A 23111-nucleotide genomic window follows, 5' to 3' on the forward strand; every position below is an offset into this window, starting at 1 on the left:
GCTCAGATGTGTCCTCTGAAGGAGCATCGCTACGCTCTCCTTTTCTCTCTCCTCCCTCCCCTGTAATTACCGTCAGTGATCTGTTTGTCACAGGACAAAGAAAATAGAAACAAAACACAACAGGAAACAAATAAACGTTTTAATTCGGCGTTTGGCGGCGATAGAAATGTAGAATTCCCACGCCAACGAGAGAACGCTGCTCGACATTAAATAAGACGTGATATTTGTTTCAGGATATACGTTAAGTTAAATAATCTGAAAGATGGCGCTTGAATGCATCTTGGCTTTTTACGCACATACACAATCACATGCGCCCTAATTCATATTCGATGACACTTTAAAATATAAAGGGAAGCTCAGCCTGAGCACACAGAAGTGGGCGTGGCCATCGACTAAGAATAAATACAAACGTTGAAATATCCAGGAAGCGCAGAGAGGAAAGTTGTCCGGTGGGATACACACACACACCTCCCTTTACCGAGGGCCTCCGTCAAACTTCAAAAAGCCACGTAACTGCGGCGTCGTCCTGTGGAGAGGTAGATAATCGTCTTTGAACTTTGTCTGTCACACACACACTTATGTCCTTATTTTGAACAGGTTTAAAATTTAGCGTCGGACCTGACTCTTCTCTCTCCCGGCGTCTTCCTGCCTCCTCACTCCTCTTCCCTTCTCTCCTTTCAACCGAAGCCAAATGTCTGGTCGTCTGAAAGTCTGTTTCCTTGTCTCCTGTCCTTATTTCCTGCGTTCATTCCTTCGGCCTCTCTCCTCCGTGTCCAGGTAAGAATAAGACGGAGAACCATAACTTTGTGATAATCTTGTTTGAGGCAACAAATGAAAATGTCGCCATCTCGTCATCGTTGTTCAGCCAGAAGCCGAAATCGGGCCTCGGCTTCTCGTGTTCCCGTCAGCGCGTCTGTCGAAGCTCGCCAGGTCACCGGCAATAAAAAACAAAAAGGGAACGCGTGAAGGAATCGAAAAAAAGGAGCTAAAAGAGAAGGCGGTTCAGATGCTCCAGGGAAGCGACCTCATTGGTCGCCTTCCCCGCTCGCTGGGCCACGAGCGTTTCAAAGGAGCCTTCTGCGAAAACATGTCGCCAGTCCTCGTCTCCTCGTCTCCCGAGTGAAGGACGGAGAGTCCTCGGCTCATATCTTGGTCTCTCGGAAGGAGTCCCTGACGGCCAGGAGACCGGCGGCCAGAAGGTGGCCGCCCACTTTGCTGTGCCACTCGTGCGACCGGCCCCTGGAGGATGAAACGAGCGCTTTCAGCGAAGGGAAACACAAAGTAAACGTCCCCGTCGTTCTACGGTTTGTGGAGGTTGTGTTTTTTACGAGGTATTTGTGGAATCGTGTGTTTTGTAAAGACATTCAGAGGACATCAACACGCCGACGGAGATTCAGGATTATAAAGGCTAAAGGCCTAAAATACATCTTAATATCCCAGTCATGAATAAACATGTCCTGGAAACATTTGTTAAACACCGCAGGGGAAAGAAGTGCACGCTTTGAGCGCTAAACTGTGCTACGAGTTTAAATGATATATTCTCACCTACTTCCTGGTTTTTTTCATATTTTGAGCTGATTTACAGAAGAACACACACGACTGAATATTTCCTCTTAGAGATTTCGAAGAGACAATTTGACACAGATGTGAAGCTCTTTTCTAGTCTTCCGACCTCTTTAACGTTAATACATTGTTATTAGATTATTATTACATTATTAATACTCTACTGTTGCATTATTATTATTACACTGTTAATTTTTTATTATTATTACACTATTAATACATTATTAATACTCTACTGTTGCATTATTATTATTACACTGTTAATACATTATTATTACATTATTAATACTCTACTGTTACACTATTAATACATTATTTATACATTATTATTATTACACTATTAATACATTATTATTAAATTATTATTATTACAAATGCACAAACACACAGACAGACGGACAGACGGACACCCCCCCCCAATGATTACATAACTCTGACGCTCACCTGGTGTCTTGGCGACAGAGGTGGGTCAGTCGGGTCCTCCGGGCCCCGGTGGGCTCCAGCAGGTAGAGGCAGGAGTGGACGAGGGCCCTGACCCCCTCCGGCAGCACCTCGGGGTGCTCCGTGGACACGGAGGCCAGGTACAGCGGGCCGGAGGACGGGTCCGCCTGCCAGGTCCTGACAGCGTGGAGGAGAGATATTATTCATTATGACAATAATAGATTATTTATCGCTGTTGCCACTGGCCCCGCCTCCTCACCTGAGCAGCAGGTGCTCCCGTGGGACCCGGGAGCTCAGGGCGTGGCCTTGGCCCTCCAGGACGTATCGGTAGACCTCGGAGTCCTCGGACAAGGTCTGGACGGTGGCCGCCTGGCGCAGGCTCCGCCCCCCCCACAGCTCCTGCTCCCTCAGCAGCCGATGGAGCAGCTCCTTCTCGGGGGCCTCCACCTCCACGGAGCCGCGCCACATCCACAGCAGGCCGCCGTCGTCCACCTGCAGACGGAGGAGACGGAGGATTAGGTCGTTCCCACTTTATTACTTATATATTATCAATGTATTAATATCAGCACCTTCTTGAAGGCCAGCTCCACATGCTCGGGGCCTGGGTGGCTCTCCCAGCCTCTGCTCGTCTCCCTGGCCTCCTCCAGGAGGTGCTTGGTGCTCAGCTGCAGCTTGCTCCTCCTCTTCTGCTGCTCCTCCTCAGCTCCACTCTGACTGGGGGACACCGGGCCTCCTCCTCCTCCTCCCCACAGAGAGGGAGTCCTCACTGGAACCTGCAGCACTTGAACGCTGACCGGGCCAAAACTCTGGAAGCTGCAAAGATGATTAAAAAAAATCAAAAATCTGTTATTATAGTTTTGTTTATCCTCATAATCTTTAATCCTGGATTTAATGTCATTTCAGGATCAAGTTGTCACTTCTAGTTCTGATCTGTCACATCAGCAACGCACTTTGATTAAAACAGTCTTAGTTTGTGATAATAACTTGGACCACTAAAGCTTCTTAATTTCATATTGTACTATTTATTACCTTTTGTTTGTTCTATAATTATACTTTTTTGGACGTCCTCTATACTAGAACCTTTTTACAATATAGTATTACATTTTAGGACTCACTATGTCTTTTCTTAACATCCAATACAATTACTTATTCACGCATTTTTGTGATAAATAATTCCATAAAAACGATGTAATAGTAAATGTTACATGTGTGTGTAGTGGAAAAAACAAAACAATAAACAATCACAATACAGAACGTCACATTAAAATGTTTACAAAACAGAAAAAAAGAAAGAAAACACATTATTACTTTCATTAAAAGTATTATTATTATTATTACCATTATAATTGTAATTATTATTATTATGTCGACACATGACTGAAATCTAAAAAATAAATATAGCTGAGTTTGTCTTCAAAACCATTAGAAACAACTGAAAAAACCTATTAATTATGCCTAATTACATAATTATGAATTAATCAAAATATTGACCGTAAAACAATACAAACAATGGTAAGATTACTTTCCCTCACCATGAAAAACATCTGATAATAAGAACACAACCATGACACCGTGCACGTTTAAATTATGAAACTATTACAGCTAAATAAAGTTATTTTAATTTGTTTGGCTTTTTAAGGGTTCAGGTTTCTGTGTGTAGAGTATCTCATGATAAGCTTTACACTTGTACAAGTGTGTTCTTTTCCCTGAAACAAACAACATTTAAATATCTTTTAATTTTAACGTCATTAAAATGTTTACAAAAAAGAAAAATAAGCAAATAGAAGTAAAACACGTCATAAGTGTAATATGGATACCTGGAAGAGTCTCTGAGCCTCGGTGATCATGTTGGCCAGCCCCTGGGTGGCAGCCAGGTTCTCACTCAGGTCCCTCTGGTCTGGGCGGCCCAGGCTGTACTTCCTGTGACTCGACCTTCAGCAACAGGAACAAGGTCAAGGTCGTTATTTGGATGAAGGCAGCGAGCGTCCGGAAATCAATCTCGACTAAAGTGGAGATCACAATGTTGTTTGTGAGTTCCTCCTCCTCCTCCTCCTCCTCCTCCTCCTCCTCCTCCTGACAGAGACAGACAGGTGCCCGTGTGGTTCTTTTATTCATCTTCATGGGCAGCGGGTGCGTAACCGACGGCAACGGACGGATTCAACTTATTTAATTTAAAAAAAGCTTACCCAACAAGAAGTTGTTTTCCCTGATTTTATTTCATGTGACGTTTTATCTTTCGTGTTTTCTTTTAGTTTCTGTTGACGAAAACATTATTTTTTTTAAATGTCGGGAGCGCTCCAAAAGGGGGAAACTCGACACACCGAGCCGGGCGGACGAGAGGCCGTTAGAAAGTGCACCGCTCAGTGGGAGAGTTCTGTCGAGCAGAAATATGAAGTCAAAAGATCGAGGCGATGAGATTTAATAGATCCGTGGGCGAGCGGCAGATAATTCCCCAGAGTTATTGTTCCCACCGCAAAGTGTGTGACACGGTTTTTCTGACAGCCGGGGAACTTCGGCTTCCCGGAGACGGGAGGGAGGCAAAAAGTGCCGATTGTGTCGTTTTTTTTCCTCTTGTCCGGTCGGCTCTGAAAGGCAAAGAGCCAACGTGGGAAAGAGGGGAAAAAAAGCTGCGAATGAATGGAAGGGAAGGAGGAAAGTACAGGAGGAGGAAGAAGAGGAGTGATATAGGGAGAGTGATTTCAGGAAGGAGAGGAGGAAACAACGTGGAGGAGACGTGAGGTTTACGAAGAAGAGGGACCAGGGATCAATGTTTCACCCAACAGCTGTTGTGTGTTTGAGAAAGCTGATCGATCTCCTGCCTCTGGATTAAATCGGCGTCTAAAACGCAACTTCCTCCTGTTGATCACAGCGATCAGCTGTTTGAGGAAACGACTTCAGCCTCAAATGAGATGTGCGTGAGCCGCTCGTGAAGTTTGACATCTTCCGGAGCGACCAATGGGCTCGGAGCTGAGAGCCGCAGACAGGAAGTCACAGCAGGGACGAGGAAATGGGCCGACGGGCGGTTGGGTTTGGTCTTTTTCTCGGGCCTCGTGGACGATAGAGACGCGATGACCGCCGCGTCGTCTCGGAGGAAAGAAAACGGCTGCGTCAAGAAGTCACAACGGAGCAGATATGAGCTCCAGGAGAAGAAAAGAGACAAAGATCCATCAAATCGTCCACGATCAGAACATCGACACAGACAAGATGGAGGGGCGGAGTTCATCAAGACGAGAAGAAACGCAGCGAGAGCCTGAGAGCTCACGGAGGAACAAGAACTAAGAAATTAATACATAAATAAATACATAAAGCGAGCGAACTGCAGGACGAACTGGGAAGAAAGCAGCAACCACATCGCCATTATCAGTCTCTCTCTCTCCCCATCCCTCTCTCTCCCTCTCTCTCTCCCCATCCCTCCTTCTCCCTCTCTCTCTCCCTCTCTCCCCATCCCTCCTTCTCTCTCTCCATCCCTCTCTCTCCCCATCCCTCCTTCTCCATCCCTCTCTCCCTCTCTCTCCCCATCCCTCCTTCTCCATCCATCCCTCCTTCTCCATCCATCCCTCTCTCCCTCTTCCTCTCTCTCCCCATCCCTCCTTCTCCATCCCTCTCTCTCCCCATCCCTCCTTCTCCATCCATCCCTCTCTCTCCCTCTCTCCCCATCCCTCCTTCTCCATCCCTCTCTCTCCCTCTCTCCCCATCCCTCTCCCTCTCTCTCCCCATCCCTACCTCTCCCTCTCTCTCCCCATCCCTCTTTCTCCATCCCTCTCTCCTTCTCTCTCCCTCTCCCTCTCCCCATCCCTCCTTCTCCATCCCTCTCTCTCCCCATCCCTCCTTCTCCATCCATCCCTCTCTCTCCCTCTCTCCCCATCCCTCCTTCTCCATCCCTCTCTCTCCCTCTCTCCCCATCCCTCCTTCTCCATCCCTCTCCCTCTCTCTCCCCATCCCTACCTCTCCCTCTCTCTCCCCATCCCTCTCTCCCTCTCTCTCCCCATCCCTCCTTCTCTCTCCCTCTCCCTCTCTCTCTCCCCATCCCTCCTTCTCCATCCCTCTCTCCCTCCTTCTCTCTCCCTCTCTCTCTCCCCATCCCTCCTTCTCCATCCCTCTCTCCCCATCCCTCCTTCTCCATCCATCCCTCCCCATCCCTCCTTCTCCATCCCTCTCTCTCCATCCCTCTTTCGCCATCCCTTTCTCTCCCTCTCTCCCCATCCCTCTATCTCCCTCTCCGCATCCCTTTTCCCCCTCTCACCACATCCCTCCCTCCCTTTCTCTCCACCTCCCCCACTTACACACACACACACACACGCACGCACACACACACACACACACACACACACACACACACACACACACACACACACACACACACACACACACACACACACACACACACACGCACACGCACACGCACACGCACGCACGCACGCTCACCTGGCTGCGTTGGCGTCTCTCTTCAGCGTGTTGAGGTGGAACAGCGAGGGCGCCAGGCAGACGGCGATGTTGGCGGGGGTCATCTGGTTCTCGTCCGCGCAGGCCACCACGTCGCGCAGGAACAGCAGCAGCGTGCGCAGCGCCAGGCGGTTCTCGTCGGGGAGGAGCAAGATGGCCGCCTGCGCCGCGGCCAGCTGCTGGTCCTTGGGGAAGTCTGCGAGCGGAATAAATAACCGGTCACATGTTTTAGTTTTAAAGATCCGCCGACATCAGTGCACCCGTTTTACTCTGCGGATGCTGCGCGCGTGTCAGATTGTGAGTCGCGCGTTGGCATGACAACGGTAACAATGGCCGCTCACATTGGTAGATGTGGAGGAAGGACTCGCAGAGCTTGCTGGTGAAGATGGGCTCGGGAAGGTCTCTGAAGTACTGCTTCACCATGTCGGCCACGTCGAAGGCCGACTGGCCGTCGTATGAGACGCCGTCCGGGTCCGAGTCCACCAGCTCACGCAGGTACTGGATTCGAGACTTGGCCCCCGACTTACGGAAAAGACCCACCTGAGAGAGGAAGAACATCTCAGCGGAGAGAAAACATGCATATAGAAGGGGGGCATTTTGTTAGGCCTACTTTGATTATTCTCGCTGTTTTTAATTATCACAAAAAAGCTAAATGTGATAAAAACTGTTTTACATTATATATATATATATATATGTATACACACACATATATAAATATATTTATTTATTATATATTTTATTATATATATAATATATATAATAAATATACATTTTATATATATATAATGTATAAATATACATATATATATATTTATTATATATAATATATAAATATGCATATATACACATACATACAGGACTGTCTCAGAAAATTAGAATATTGTGATAAAGTTCTTTATTTTCTGTAATGCAATAAAAAAAACAAAAATGTCATGCATTCTGGATTCATTACAAATCAACTGAAATATTGCAAGCCTTTTATTCTTTTAATATTGCTGATTATGGCTTACAGCTTAAGAAAACTCTAAAATCCTATCTCATAAAATTTGAATATTTCCTCAGACCAAGTAAAACAAAAGATTTATAACAGCAAAACAAAATCAAACATTTGAAAATGTGTTTCCAGGTGTTTCGAGTTAATTAGACGATTCAAGTGATTTGTTTAATACCCTACTAGTATACTTTTTCATGATATTCTAATATTTAGAGATAGGATATTTGAGTTTTCTTGAGCCATAATCAGCAATATTAAAAGAATAAAAGGCTTGCAATATTTCAGTTGATTTGTAATGAATCCAGAATGCATGACATTTTTGTTTTTTTAATTGCATTACAGAAAATAAAGAACTTTATCACAATATTCTAATTTTCTGAGACAGTCCTGTATATACACATATATATACACACACATATATATATGTGTATATATATATACACATATATATATTTACACATATATATATGTGTATATATATATACATATATATATATTTACACATATATATATGTGTATATATATACATATATATATACACATGTATATATATATATAAATATAAAACACATTTTTAAAAAGACTTTTTCGGTCTGGATGCCAAGAATTCATTCAATATTTGAAAGAAATTCTCAGATTCACTCTCATGGCCAGCAGCGCCCCCTCATGTTTTCTTTTATCACTGCAGGCGACATGTGGTTTTTTGTTGGTGTCTCCTCACCTGGTCCAAGCACTCGGCCCTCAGGTACACCAGCGCTCGGAGGATGCTGGGTGGAAGTGTCTCTCCGGTCTGCTGGACACTGAGGAGCAGAGGAACCTCAAAAACCCGACGGCCTTTCATGTCTATCACCTTCGTCTTCCTCGGTTGTTTAGGAAGAGTCCTGGGGGAAAAACCATTCTGAACTTGGCTGCAGTTTTTTTACACAAGTCCTCATTCTAATCAGGCAAAAACACAGAGATTGGACCTGTGTCGAGGTGTATCCCTGTTAACCAGTAATGCCAATCACCAATAGTGTTTTCTTCTCTTCTATTTGAATAAAAACCCACTGATAGCTGCAATGTATATTAGCTTCTAACTCTGGAAGTCGCGGAGCCGAGTGCACTCCGGTTCACTCTGTAATCTTGTGAAAGTGATCTGAAGACCTCCGACAATCACGAATGAAATCTCGTCTTTACTCGGTATGAAAAACGACAAACACAAAAGAGAAAAATATATAATTAACGAATCACACATTCACTCTGAATGCTTTTCAGCTCTCTTTTCCTCATCGTTTTTCTTCTTCTTTCCACATTGATAGAAATAATCTCTGAATAAAATATGACAATATGAGGGAAAAGTGCTTCGGATTATCAGCCGTCCCAATCAGCAGCTAATTGGTGTATTCGTAATCATCTTTGGCATCAGTGATGAAATCATTGAAATGCCAAGATTTAAACTAATTGTTGAACCGTAGAGGTTTTTTGACTCACTGTCTGTGCATTTGTCAGACTTTAAAAAAATACGTTACTGTTGAGTTATAGTTTTAGTTTATGTGGCGTCTCTGCCAAATTTCTCAAAATCTTTGGAATATACGCTTATTTGCATTCTGGCCAAGAGTTGGTGAGGAGGTTTAAATACGGCAGTGAGGATTTCCGTTGTGTTTTACTTTTTCAAACTGCTCCTTGTTTTACAGAGATTACACTTGAATAAATCACAAGAAAAGGGAGCTAAATTAATTAAAGTGGTAGCACTCGGGTTACGTCACTCCTCTCATCTAAGCAGAGTTTTCTTACGGACGCATCAGGGCCTCTTTCTGTCGGTGAGCTTCACTGAAAAGACACAAAACATCCGAAAAAACCCACCAGCACTCCAAAGATATGAATAGGACTCTGAATTTATACCATATTTTGCGGGTATGATTAAAAATAGAGCGGTGTGTCAGATGTAATATTTTTTAAACAATCCAGTTCCAGGTGAAGGAACATTAACTTTGATTCGTGCAAGAACAAGTCACTAAACTCCTGCTTTGGAACAAAATGTTAACTTTATGTTTTGTTCTCCCCTTTTTTAGTTCTCCTAGAGGTCAATTCGGATGGGAATCACATCCTCCACTTTGCTCCCGTTTCATGTGATTTATCAAAAGTCTAATCTCCATAAAAAAAGGAAACACAGCACACCTGAACTACAGGAAGCCTCGCCGATGCTTTTCGACCGGCAGCCAATGAGTGGCAGTTATTCCCGAATCCCCCACCCAACCCGTTTGAGATTTTAGCCAAATATGTATGGTTTTTTTCTCTTTTTCGTATTTAACGCTCATTCAACTTCTCACTTAGCATAACAGCCCTCTTTTACATTCGTAAAAATTAATCAGTCTAGATTTTCCACGAGGGCTTATTCCCAAAACATAGAGTAGGAGGCAAAACAGTGAACTCTTTAAATCCATGTCTGTAGAGTGAAATCATTCCATATCTTGAACAAGAAAAGCATTTTAGGTCCGCACATGACCTCTTAAGAAGCCTTGATTTGAGTCCCACGTGCTGCGTGTTACCTCCTTTGTCCTCATGCTACGACGACTGTCCTTGAGGGCTTGCCGTACCATCACAATAAAATATCTCGAGCAAAGTTAATTACCTTCAGATTTGTCCGGTTGCAAAACAAAATGCCATTTTTAGTTTCTGAACGTCAGAGACACGTGACACCCTCTCTGCCACCGGCCCGTGTCCCTGCAGGTGGGCTTGGCCAAGGGTCATCAGAAGAGTGGAAACACCTGAGGTAAAAGCAGCACTGGCACACAAGGCCCAGGTGTTGCCAATGCTGCTGATTACACCTCAGGTGTTTCCACTCTTCTGATTGCCCTTGGCCACGCCCACCTGCAGGGACACGAGCCGGTGGCAGAGAGGGTCGTCACAGAAGGGTGTAGGTTGGGTTTTATTTATTTTATTATTTTTTATTTTAGGGGGATAGTAAGCTCTGGTCCATACCCCAGTGTAGTCATGGCAGTAATGCACCTTTTGTTGGATGCCATGCGCCAAAAAACACCAAAAAGTAGAAGAGGGTCGTCACACTTCAGAGAAATGAGTCCAATGTTTACGCTGAACTTTTATTGTGGCGGGACATCGTTGTTCTTTTGGCATTGACCTCAACCACCTTCTGCACATCATGATTTATATACGAGACAGTGAGTGAGAAGGGAATGTAAAAAGAGAACAGAAACAGTCCTAAACTAGAACGGGCACTCGGTAGAGCGCATACCTTCGCATATCACAAGATTGGGCATTGAATTATGAATATTTTGGCATTAGTTGCATGCCAATTGGATACAAATTGACCGTGCTATGGTAAAAAGAAGATGTTGACCTTTTCATGACCTTGACCTTTGACCCGATTGATCCCAAAATCGAATGAAATGGTCCCCGGATAATAACCAATCATCCCACCAAATTTCATGCGATTCGGTTTAATACTTTTTGTGTTATGCGAGTAACACGCATACAAATAAATAAATAAACTAGAACGGGCACTCGGTAGAGCGTATACCTTCGCATTTCACAAGATTGGGCATTGAATTATGAACATTTTGACCGCGCTATGGTAAAAAGAAGATTTTTACCTTTTCATGACCTTAACCTTTGACCCGATCGATCCCAAAATCTAATCAAATGGTCCTCGGATAATAACCAATTATCCCACCAAATTTCATGCGATTCGGTTTAATACTTTTTTACTTATGCGAATAACACGCATGCATACAAATACACGCCAATCAAAACATTACCTTCCGCATTTTCAATGCAAAGGTAATAAATACACGGCAATCAAAACATTACCTTCCGCATTTTCAATGCGAAGGTAATAACCCACAATGCATCAGCAGTTAACCCGACCTAACTTCTCCCCGGGAACTCCGACACAGGGCGAAGCGCCCACAGTCCTTCCCGGGGGGGGTTGTGTTTCTGGAAAAAGGAGTGTATTGCTCTTGAAGCATCCGGCTGTTTTTTTTGCACCCCGAGCCACGAATAATAAATGCATTTTTATGAATAGGCTGCGTGAAATATTCCCCCACCTGCCCTCGTTTCCGCTGTTGTTTCCTTGAAGAAGTTTCTCAATTCAGGTGTGAATGACAACCAAAAAGAAAAAAAAGAAGAATTCAGATTTTTTGTTTCTCTGCTTCTCTACAACCTGTGTTTTTTTTTTTTAAAGCTATGATATCAACCTAAAGAAACCCTCTGGTCTTCACACACTTCTTACCAGTTCCAGCCCTGCTTACTGGACGGGGAGTATTTGTCCATCAGAGCGGTGAGCTTGAGGAGAGCGAGCTTCTGCAGCAGGAGGAACTGGGACACGGACTGGTTCTCCACTCCCGGACTGGTGGGCAGGTTCTGCTCGCTGGACCAGTGCAGCTGCTGGCTCACTCTGCTGGACACACACACACACACACACACACACACACACAAACAGCAGATAAATACACAACTAGAGCACAAACATGCGCCATCAACGAACGTTTTTTACGACGTCTATCTCATCGCAGAAAAGGATAAACTAAAGCTGTCTCTCTTCTGATTGTCTCATGAGCTCTAACGGCAGATATTTTGTATTTTTAGTGAGAAAAAACCCCGAATTAATCTATTTAGAGAACATGAGATCCTCATGAAGGGAGATTACGGTTTCGCCGTGTCGCCGCGCTAGCAGCCGATGGAGGCCGTGTCACTGTTTACACACCAGAGAAAACAAAATGGATGAGTTTGTCTGAAGGACAATCCCAACATTACTTTGAATCCCCGGGGTTAACCATCTGTACGGCGGTTAAACGATATCTGATCATTTCAGCTCCGTCAAGTTGTAGTGTGCTTTTAGCAAGTTAGCATTAGCATACTGAACTGGATTTAGCTTGCTGCCTCAACCTCTGCTTCTTTACGGGCTTACAGATAGTTAAAATGTGATGTTGTATATGTGTGTGTGTGTGCTGACATACAGCACACACACACATAACGTGTCGGTACGCTCACATTTATCATTATTGTGATCACAGCTGGTCAACGGGGCTTATGCTAATTAGCAGCTAGCATGTAAACACACACGTGTACACTCAAGTAGACGTGTTGCCGCGGTGCTGGGGCCCCATGAACAGTCAGGGGACCAACAAAGACATCAAGATTCACCCCCCGGGGACCATGAACATCTGCACTTCATTCATATAGTTTAACCACCAACAGGAGCGATGCTTATGTTTAGAGACAAAGCACATTTGTTTGTTTCGTGCACAATCCGACACACGTCATTCGGAACCTATATTAAACTAGAACGGGCACTCGGTAGAGCGCATACCTTCGCATATCACAAGATTGGGCATTGCATTTATGAACATGTTGGCATTAGTTGCATGCCAATTGGATAAAAATTGACCGCGCTATGGTAAAAAGAAGATGTTGACCTTTTTATGACCTTGACCTTTGACCCGATCGATCCCAAAATCTAATCAAATGGTCCCCGGATAATTACCAATCATCCCACCAAATGTCATGCGATTCGGTTTAATACTTTTTGACTTATGCGAGTAACACGCATACAAATAAATAAATAAATACATAAAAATAAAAATAAAAATAAAAAATACACGCCGATCAAAACATAACCTTCTGCATTTTCAATGCGAAGGTAAAAATAAATAAATAAATAAATAAATACACGGCGATCAAAACATAACCTTCCGCATTTTCAATGCGAAGGTAAAAATAAATAAATAAATAAATACACGGCGATCAAAACATAACCTTCCGCATTTTCAATGCGAAGGTAAACATACACGGAGAAGAGAGAGAGGAAATAAAAAGCAGCGACCGGCGGAAGGGCTGTTTGAGAGGAAAGGGAGAAGAAAAGCATCACTCGGGATGTTTATGACCCTGCATTGCGTCTTAAGGCCACCAGAAGAGGGCTCGGCGTCACGCTTTCTCTCCCAAAGATGGCACTTTGGCCTCCAGTGCCGGCGTCCATCAGCAAACACTGATGATGCGGCTGACTTGACAGTACAGGGGAGGCCTCATAGCTTTTTATTGCTCCATATCGGGGAACAAATATGCGACAAAAAGAGATATAAAAGCTGCCCTATGTAGAGGCGATCAAAAGTGTCCCGTATGCGGCGATTGCTTTTTATCTTTAGTGCCTCAAAGCAACTCCACTCATACTTTGGTTGGTCTGGTTGGAATAAATCCCCATAACTGTCGTCACCAGGACCCTGATGGACGCAGAGGCTTCCGTTTATATTTTTTAAAAACGGCGACTTAAAGTGTTGCTTGTATTTCTTTGAAAGGAATTTTGATGACGATCAATATTTGGCAAAGAAATGAGCTTTTAGCTTCGGGAATGTAAACATCGCCCCTGCTCCGGAGTCCTCTGTGTTCAACTGTCTTTTTAATGACTTAACTTGAGGTGTGTCGCTTTGTAAATATGAGATGCTCGATGAATAAAGTGAGTTAATTGCAGTCTCTGAGTTTCTCACCTGCATCTGGGTTGTGGCGATCTGGTGTTTGGCTCCTCCCCATTCACAGCTACCTCCGCATGGCTCTTCGCCTCCTGGCCGGGGGACGACGGGCACGGGGAGGCCGCCGCCGAGCCGCGCCCGGGTAAGTCCTGGGAGGAAGACGAGGACAAGGAGGGAGACGAGGAGGAGGAGGAGGAACCTCTTTGACAGTCGTCCTCGGAGAGATTTTCAGACCACGTGGACACCAGTTGCTGCAGGTCGCCGATCCTCTCCAGGACGCTGTCCAGAGCGGAGAAGACGTCTTCGTCGGCCAACAATCGACTCACCTGAGAGACGGAAAACTATTTGAGAAGGAGCTGAAGAAATTCCCCCAAAGACACTTTATACATTTCTTGCCAAAACTGAGACAAGACACACCTACGAGATGAAATGAGTCACTTGACTTGAACCTGGAGTGACTATTAGTGTGAGGGGGTTCAGCACCTGGACAGAGGCCCCTCAACACACCTGTTCAGGCCCTGGACAGAGGCCCCTCAACACACCTGTTCAACACCTGGACAGAGGCCCCTCAACACACCTGTTCAACACCTGGACAGCTCCACCCGGCTAAAGGAAGGAGCTTTGTTCGCAGCAATTTTCGCCTTCTTATATGAATATCGCAAAAATATCCTCGGACGACTCTCCTCAATAATCCCATTTCAGGCATGAAAACGGGTCAGGGGTGAAAAAGGTGAGAAGGATGGGGGGTGCTGGTGACTTCCACGAACATCGATGTTGGACGTTGTATGATAATCTATAGTTCCTCCATTCTGACACCAAGTCAGTGGGCCCTATAATAATAGTAATATTGTATATAATATAGTCATTCATGAGCCAACTTCCTTTTTTTTTTGGCGTGAACAAGTCTTCAAGTCTTGTGCTCTGCTGAGCCTCGAGTCTGTTCCTTGAGTCTGTTCTGCCTCTACCTGGTTGTCACGATCTTCTAATCCAGGGTGTCAAACTCATTTTCACCGAGGGCCACATCGGCCTCATGGCTGCCCTCAAAGGGCCGGTTGTCACTAACACGGTATAATTCTAACTACTCCAGAACATATTGTTAAATAACTGTCTTTGCATTTGTTTGTTTATTTAGGTGTACTTATATAAATGTATAACTATATATGCAAATGTATTTAATATTATACAATACATCTATTTTATTTAATTCTATTTATTTTAACCCACATTACTTTATCAAAGATCAAACAAACATTATTACATTAACTTTGTTAAAAGCTTTTTCACAGTTGAGACAGGTGGTTCTCCACTGGTCTGGGCAGTGGTTCTCCACTGGTCTGGGGCAGTAGTTCTCCACTGGTTTGGGCAGTGGTTCTCCACTGGTCTGGCTTTGGGACGCACTATCACCCCTGAATGACAAGCTGAGACCTAAATCGAGGGATATTTTTAACTTCTCAAATGTATTTAATGAAAAGATGTTGCAGATTGAACCTGAGTGTTCAGAATATCACAGTATGCACAACACAACTATTTATTTATATTCCCTTTTACAGTCAATTATGAACCAACAAGTGAATCTTAAGGACACAAGAATGCCGTCACATAAAATGACGTGGCGGGCCACATTTGGCCCGCGGATCATGAGTTTGACACGTATGTTCTAATCTATGCCATACCTGCCATAAATATCATGATACTGATACAATACCATAAAACAGTACCATAAATACGATCCTGGTATATTTATCTATAATAGTAATAAATAAAATATCTGTATGGTTCACTTTTTACCAACTTTTTCAACACTTAACAAATGGCAGTATTATTAGTATTAGCCTACAAGATATTAATGAAACTACATGGAGCCATCATAGCATTGATTATCACTATGAGACTGTTAGTCTGTATCTGACCAGATGATACAGAGTTCATCAGGATGAGCAACTGGAGAGTTACAGTAACAGAACTTTACAGACTGAACTTAAACATTTCACTTCTGGCATCTTTTTAATTTTTATTTTTAAAGCCGAAAATTCCGCCACTTAACGGCACTCGCTGCGTAGTGTGCGCAGACAGCTCGACACGGAGCAGCGCGTGCGCTCTGATCGCTCTTTTAATGAAGTATCGATACTAAAAATATGCTAAATCACATCGCTCTTAACGTACGGGTACTTTGTTAGGATCGCTACACCGTGCAGCGTGACAGCAGCAGATAGCGGGCTAACATTCAAGCTAACCTAAACCACCAAACGCTGAAGACATCTTGACGCTGATTGGCCGAGACGCGACACGTGCCCATCAAAGATGTTCTATTGCGAAGAGCACCACTCCACATTTTCTCCGTGTCCCACTCCAATCTCATAAACGCCGGCCGGCCAATTGGTCCCCAAAACAAAAACTCTATGGATCTACACGATTCACGTCAGTCACCTATTTTGGTTTCAAAACGGCGAATTTCGCCGAAAGGTGAGGGATTCTCATGCCTGCCATTTACTTTGATTATTTTTTTGTTTGACAACATAGAGAATTTAATTCAATTCAGATTATTTTATTTTATAGCCCATTATCACAAAATACAAATTGGCAAAATACAGAGGGCTTTACAGTCTGTACACATACGGCATCCCTGACCTTTGACCTCACATCGGATCAGGAAAAACTCCTAGGAAATAGAAAAAAAAAACTTTTTACATTATATATATAATGTTTTTCTTGTGTTTCGCAAATGAGCTACGATGCATTTTGTCATGCAAAATGACAATACATCATGTCTGAGTCCTGAAGGTGAAATTCAATTCAGTCCCTGACCTTTGACCTCACAAAGGATCAGGAAAAACTCCCAAGAAATAGAAAAAAAACTTTCACAGGATACAAAAAAGGGGTAGAAACCTTGAGGAGAGCAACAGAGGAGGATCCCTCTCCAGGATGGACAGAACAATAGACGTCATGTGACCAGAAGGAATCATTACAGAGTTAAGACACATTCAATGAATATGACAATGGTAAAAATACATGTTGGTGTGTGGATTGATTTAAGGAACAGAGACACGGGCATGGGGGGAGGGAAAGAGCCAGAGGGTGTAAATCAGACCTAAAGTCGACTTCTCTGTTATCGTCTGCAGCATATGGGCGACTTATTTCTATATTTCTTTTCCTTGGAGTGAACGCAGATACACACTGATACACACTCCCCCGCGGTCATCCGTGGGCCACGAGTAAGGGCCGTTCTCGCGTGTATAAATCACGGTGTGGCTCACTGTATTTGGATAATCACTCAGATACGTGACTGAGGAACTTTCTCACAACTTGCAAGCTAATAAACACAAAGACGACTTTGATTTCCGTCCAGAACTCTGTTTGTCTTTCATTTTGATTGAAAACTTAAACTCTTCTCCCAAAAACATAGAAATCTTCGACAACAATTATGAAACAGTAAATGAAAGAGCGGCATCGCATCTTTTGCTGCTTTGATTAGCGAATTGTATTCATAGAAAAAAGTCCCTTGACTGTGTCTCTCCTCTAGATGTTTTTTATCTGGTTGTTTTGAAAGTTGTTCAAATGAAAAAGAGAACTTGAGAGATGGATGAATGTTCATCTCTCCATCGCACAGTATTAACTCTGCTTCCTCCCCGGAGTCCTTGTGACTTCACGTCTCTTAGGGTCCATTGGACCTGGTGGGTCTGATGCCATGGCCCTGCTGATGCCCCGCCCACTCCTCCTCCATCTGCCTGATGGATCACGGAGGTCTGGATCGTGGTCCATGCCGACTACCAACTATTCATACACTCTGTCATACTCATTGAATGTGTTGTAACTCTGTAATGTTTCCTTCTGGTCACATGACGTCTATTCTTCTGTCCATCCTGGAGAGGGATCCTCCTCTGTTGCTCTCTGAAGGTGTCTTCACTTTTTCCCCCCGTGAAAGTTTTTTTTCTTCTATTTCTTGAGAGTTTTTCCTGATCCGATGTGAGGTCAAAGGTCAGGGATGTCGTATGTGTAAAGATTGTAAAGCCCTCTGAGGCAACTTTTTAATTTGTGATAATGGGCTATACAGAATAAAGTGAATTGAATTGAGAGAGAAGTTCTAACCCTGTATACCTGCACACAGCTGCATGAAGTGGACGGGATGATTGGATTGTTTTGGGAGTTTTGAAGTATGAAGGAATGGATCGATGTGTCCCCCCAAATTCTGCAGTTTCAAACACTGTTTGTATCATTCCAACAAAGCACACTGAGGCCGAAAGGTAAATGAATGTTAACCCTCCTGTTGCCTTCGGGTCAATTTGACCCCATTCAATGTTTAACCCTCCTGTTACCTTTATATTTACTGACATATTTTACCCTCGGGGTCAATTTGACCCCAGCAATTAAAACCTCCAGAAAATTATTAGAATTAATATTGTTTTCCAAGTTTAAGTGTGAGGTACTTTATGTTTGTTTGTTGACTACCTAAATAGCCCTTTAAATATATAAAAAAGTTGATATTTCTTATGTGTTTGACAGTGAAAAACAGCCTGGGGTCAAATTGACCCGAAAGAACACCGACATTAAACATTGAATGGGGTCAAATTGACCCTAAAGTTAACAGGAGGGTTAAAGGCAACCTTGTAATCCCCTGAAGAAAATATATGGGTAAACTAAATATCCAAGTCACAGTCTTTGGACCCACCTCTGATTCCTCGCCCGTCCTCTCCGCATCGCTGCCACTTCCTCCCCCCTCGCTCTCAGACAGCCGGTCGTCGGGCACGTTGTCGTAGACGCTCAGCCGATGGTCCAGCACGTTGAGCGGACTGGGGACCCCCGGCGCCTGGTCGCCGGCCAGCGATGACGCGCCGCGGCGGGAACCGTCTCGGCCCCGGTAGCCGTGGAAACTCCCGGTCCTCCAGTTGACGGAGGTGTCGTCGATGGCCGCGGGGAGGACGGGGTGTTTGTGCGCGAGAGAGGTGGGGAAGGTCCCCGGTTTGTGCCCGTTGGGGATCTGGAAGATCAGACTCTCGGGGCTCCTGCTGCAGCTGCTGCTGATGCCGTTGTTGTTGTTGTTGATCTGGTTCCGGAAGTCCTGAGAGGGTGAACAGGGGGATGAGTGAAGGATTTAAAAAGAAGAAAAAAAGGAAAGGACAGCATGTAATATATCTATCCGTCCATTTTCATCCGCTTAGTCCGGGGTCGGGCCGCGGAGGCAGCAGACCCAGCAGACAGATAATATAGCATTTATTAAAAATGATTACAAATGTCCATTCAGGCCTACATTCAAATAATAAGTTTGAAATAATTACTCAATATGCACATGGCTGCTTAGCATCAAACGAATGGGTTCAAAATGGGACATGAGCCGTTTACATTTCACACAATATAAATACATAAATGAAAGTTGTTAAAAAAACACCTGAATGTCTTTGATAAACAAAAGCAGCCGTAGGCTTCAGCCTTCATAAACACATTAATATGACCAGGGTTTAGGCTTGAGAAGTGAGATTGGTTATGGTAAGAATATCAGGGTGAACCAATAGGTAAAAAAATAATAAGACCGAGAAGCTCCGATGACGTCATTCTGCATAATAATTAGTACATTTAGCAGAATATAGTAAATAATGAGACATCTGTAATCTTGTTTTTACCTCTTTTCAGACACAAAGCTGCAGTGAATCAGGTCGATGTGATGCAATGAGCTTATGAGAATAACACGAATCTAAAAAAATAAAGGATATTTTTTGGACCGACCTCTGCTCCCGTGTGGTTCTGGTTGTTCCAGGTGGTTCCGCCGCCGCCGCCGACCCCGCTGTTGGAGCGCTTGCAGTTGCTCCTGACCCGGGTGACGGGGCTGGGCGTGCTGACGGTGCTGCTGCTCTCCGATTGGCTGTTGCTGCTGCTGCTGCCGCTGCTGATGGTGTGAGGGGACGAGGGCGAGGAGGAGGCGCGGCTGTCGGGTCGAGACTGCGGCCTGGAGACATCCGGGGGGGGGGGGGACTCTACAGTTAGAGCTGCAGGTACAAGTCACACAAGAATATCCCCTCCACGAGATAATAGATATTATCTTATTTAAAATAAGTATCTGACCATTCTGGAAATAGCTTGTTGTGGAAAAACCTTTTGGGTTTTTTGAAAACGATTTCGACCCACAACCCTCACCTCGATGGGCCGTGCAGCCGCTCCATGCTCTCCTCCTCCTGGACCCGAACCGGCCCGGCGATAAGGTGCCGGGCCCGACTCTCGCTGAGGAGGCCGGTCCGTCCCCTCAGCCTCAGCTTCTCCATCTTCCTCAGCAGACTCGTGCCCTTCTTCCTGGGCGGTTTGTCCGGGTAGCAGCCGTCGTCATCCACAGGGGACGCTCCGACACATCCACCGGGGGAGGGGGGTCCACTAAACGAGGGGTCCGACCAGAGCGTCTTGTTGTCGGGGGAGGAGGAGACGGCGGCGTCCCCGTGACCCTTGGGGTGTCCGGCGTGGCCCTCGCTCTCGGTGCTGCTGGAGCTGTGGGTGGAGCAGACGTCATGGCGGTCGCCGCCGTCACACGGAGAAGCGCGCTGGCGTCCGGCGGCGTCCATCGCGGAGTCGAGGCGCCGCCATCGCCGGGTCCGCCTGTCGTAGGCCCAGTTGGGGCTGATGGCACAGAAGTCTTCTTCGTCAAAGTCGTCTCCCTAGAAGAGGAAGAAATATTACCCACAAATATTACTCACAAATATTACTCACAAATATTACCTACAAATATTACTCACAAATATTACCCACAAATATTACACACAAATATTACCCACAAATATTACTCACAAATATTACTCACAAATATTACCCACAAATATTACCCACAAATATTACTCACAAATATTACCCACAAATATTACCCACAAATATTACTCACAAATATTACTCACAAATATTACCCACAAATATTACTCACAAATATTACCTACAAATATTACCCACAAATATTACTCACAAATATTATCCACAAATATTACTCACAAATGTTACTCACAAATATTACTCACAAATATTACCCACAAATATTACTCACAAATATTACCCACAAATATTACTCACAAATATTACTCACAAATATTACCCACAAATATTACTCACAAATATTAAACATAATTATTACCCACACATATTACGCACAAATATTAAACACAAATATTACCCACAAATATTACTCACAAATATTACCCACACATATTACTCACAAATATTACTCACAAATATTACTCACAAATATTACCCACAAATATTACTTATCAATATCATCTTACGGCGCTATGTGTCTTAAAAAAAGTCCAACAAATCTGAGTTGGATTGTTTTAAACAAGACATAATAATAAAGAATGTCCTAGTTTTGTTAATCCAGTTGGACCCCCCCCCCCTCGCCGTTTGCTCTCAACACTCACCCTGCGTCTCGATCTGCGTGGCTCCAGCCTCATTTCCACACTTTTGTTTAAAGTGCTCAATCTCCTGAAGGAGGGAGGAGAGAGATGAGAGGAGACGGTGACGTCGTCACGGTGACCAGCCGGACACATTCTCTACATTTGACAATTCCCTTCTCGTCCGGGTGCCAACATGTCGGATGTTTTCTGAATAGTTATGAGCAGAAAACCTTATCTTGTGACCAGAAGGAGACGGTTTGAATCCCTGGACTAACGGGATGAATCGGCCCTTGCCCGTCCCTCATGACCACCACTGTGGTGCCCTTGAGCAAAGCACTAAACCTCCAACTTCTCCACTGGAGGATCTTATTGACTACAGATCAGAATGCAGTTGTAGGAAGTGACTGTGAAGCAGAATGTTCCTGGAAAAGAGTGAGAAGACTAAACTAAACATGTCCACCCACCGTGGACAAGTAAAGTCATGTTGATATATATATATATATATATATATATATACAGTATATATATACATGTATATATACACACATATATACACATATACATATATCTATTTATATATATATATGTATATGTATATATACATATATATACTGTATATGGTCATGTAAAGTTACTTGTACTCAACCGTGGTGGGTGGAAATGTTTAGTATATATCCATATATATATATATGTATATATGTATATATATATATATATATATATTAAGTGCTGTACAGCTGTGTTACCTGCAGAGTGAATCCAGGGCATCCTTATCCAGGAAGTGGTGGTCTCGCTTCGCCCACTCAATGTCAATGGGAACCCTGCAGTCTGACACACACACATACACACACACACACACACACACACACACACACACACACACACACACACACACACACACTAAGACGCTGCCTGAGACTCTGTTTGTTTGTACCATCTTGGCGATGCCTGGGGGGGGGGGGGGGGGATTATGTTAACAACCTTCATATTTACCTTTGAATAATTGCACATACTGAGGGAAGCCGGCCGCTTGCAGCCAATCACAGGCCTCCTTGGCTTCAATCTCTGCAAACAGAAGAGAAAAAAAAGGAAAAGCTTTTCGATTAAATTAAAATCAATTTCACGCTCCGCACTTTAAGAGGGCAAATATTTGCCCTTAATCAGTCGTGTGTTTATGAAGTTTAATGACATTTGCATTTGGGTGAAGAGAAAAAGAAAATAAATCATTGACAGAGAAAAACTGGAAGCGCATACATGCTATTATATAGTTATCTGTGACTCTTGGAAGAGGCCGTTCTAATTACTGCTAATTGACTGTGTGGAGATGGGGTCTTCTGAGAGAGAAGGAAAAGAGAGGGTTTTCATACAGAGGCCCTGACGTCAGTGTGTTTCTCACAAGCCACTCATGTGCTGGTGAAACCCACGAAGAAGGATGCATTTCAAAAAAGGTGTGTGTTTTGTCAAACATAGTTCAACATTTTCACATGTACAAGTATAAATAAATAATTTAAATGCATGAATAAATATAGGAATAAATGAATAAATGCTTAAAAAATGTATAAATAAATAAATAAACACAGGAATAAAACAAATAATGCCTAAAAATCCCGACCACCCCATCTCATTTGTATATAGGCAAACATAAATACAGGCATAAATAAATGAAGAAATATGTGTGGACACATAAATACAGACATTAATAAATGAAGAAATACAGAAATGTAGAAATAGATTAATTTAATGATGTCCTGTTTAGGTATAACTTATATTAATATATTCCTGTATTTATTTCTTCCTGTATTTATTTATACATTTATTTAAGCATTTATTTATTTATTCCTGTATTTATTT

General features: G+C 43.7%; 1 protein-coding gene across 1 annotated transcript in view; it reads right to left on the bottom strand.

Moving 5' to 3' along the window:
- Positions 1-125: 125 nt before the first annotated feature.
- si:dkeyp-23e4.3 (rho GTPase-activating protein 7) overlaps positions 126-23111 on the bottom strand; it is a 94702-nt gene continuing 71716 nt past the window's right edge. Inside the window, 17 exon segments of the mRNA XM_056408794.1 lie at positions 126-1239; positions 2008-2181; positions 2264-2496; positions 2574-2747; positions 2749-2817; positions 3822-3936; positions 6430-6643; positions 6789-6987; positions 8163-8322; positions 11670-11834; positions 13921-14228; positions 18569-18958; positions 19621-19840; positions 20029-20537; positions 21285-21348; positions 22007-22088; positions 22254-22325. Of these exon segments, the coding sequence (XP_056264769.1) occupies positions 1143-1239; positions 2008-2181; positions 2264-2496; positions 2574-2747; positions 2749-2817; positions 3822-3936; positions 6430-6643; positions 6789-6987; positions 8163-8322; positions 11670-11834; positions 13921-14228; positions 18569-18958; positions 19621-19840; positions 20029-20537; positions 21285-21348; positions 22007-22088; positions 22254-22325 (3245 nt within the window). The 3' untranslated portion in view covers positions 126-1142.

Source organism: Pseudoliparis swirei, chromosome 3 (assembly GCF_029220125.1).
Source record: "Pseudoliparis swirei isolate HS2019 ecotype Mariana Trench chromosome 3, NWPU_hadal_v1, whole genome shotgun sequence".
Lineage (NCBI taxonomy): Eukaryota > Metazoa > Chordata > Actinopteri > Perciformes > Liparidae > Pseudoliparis > Pseudoliparis swirei.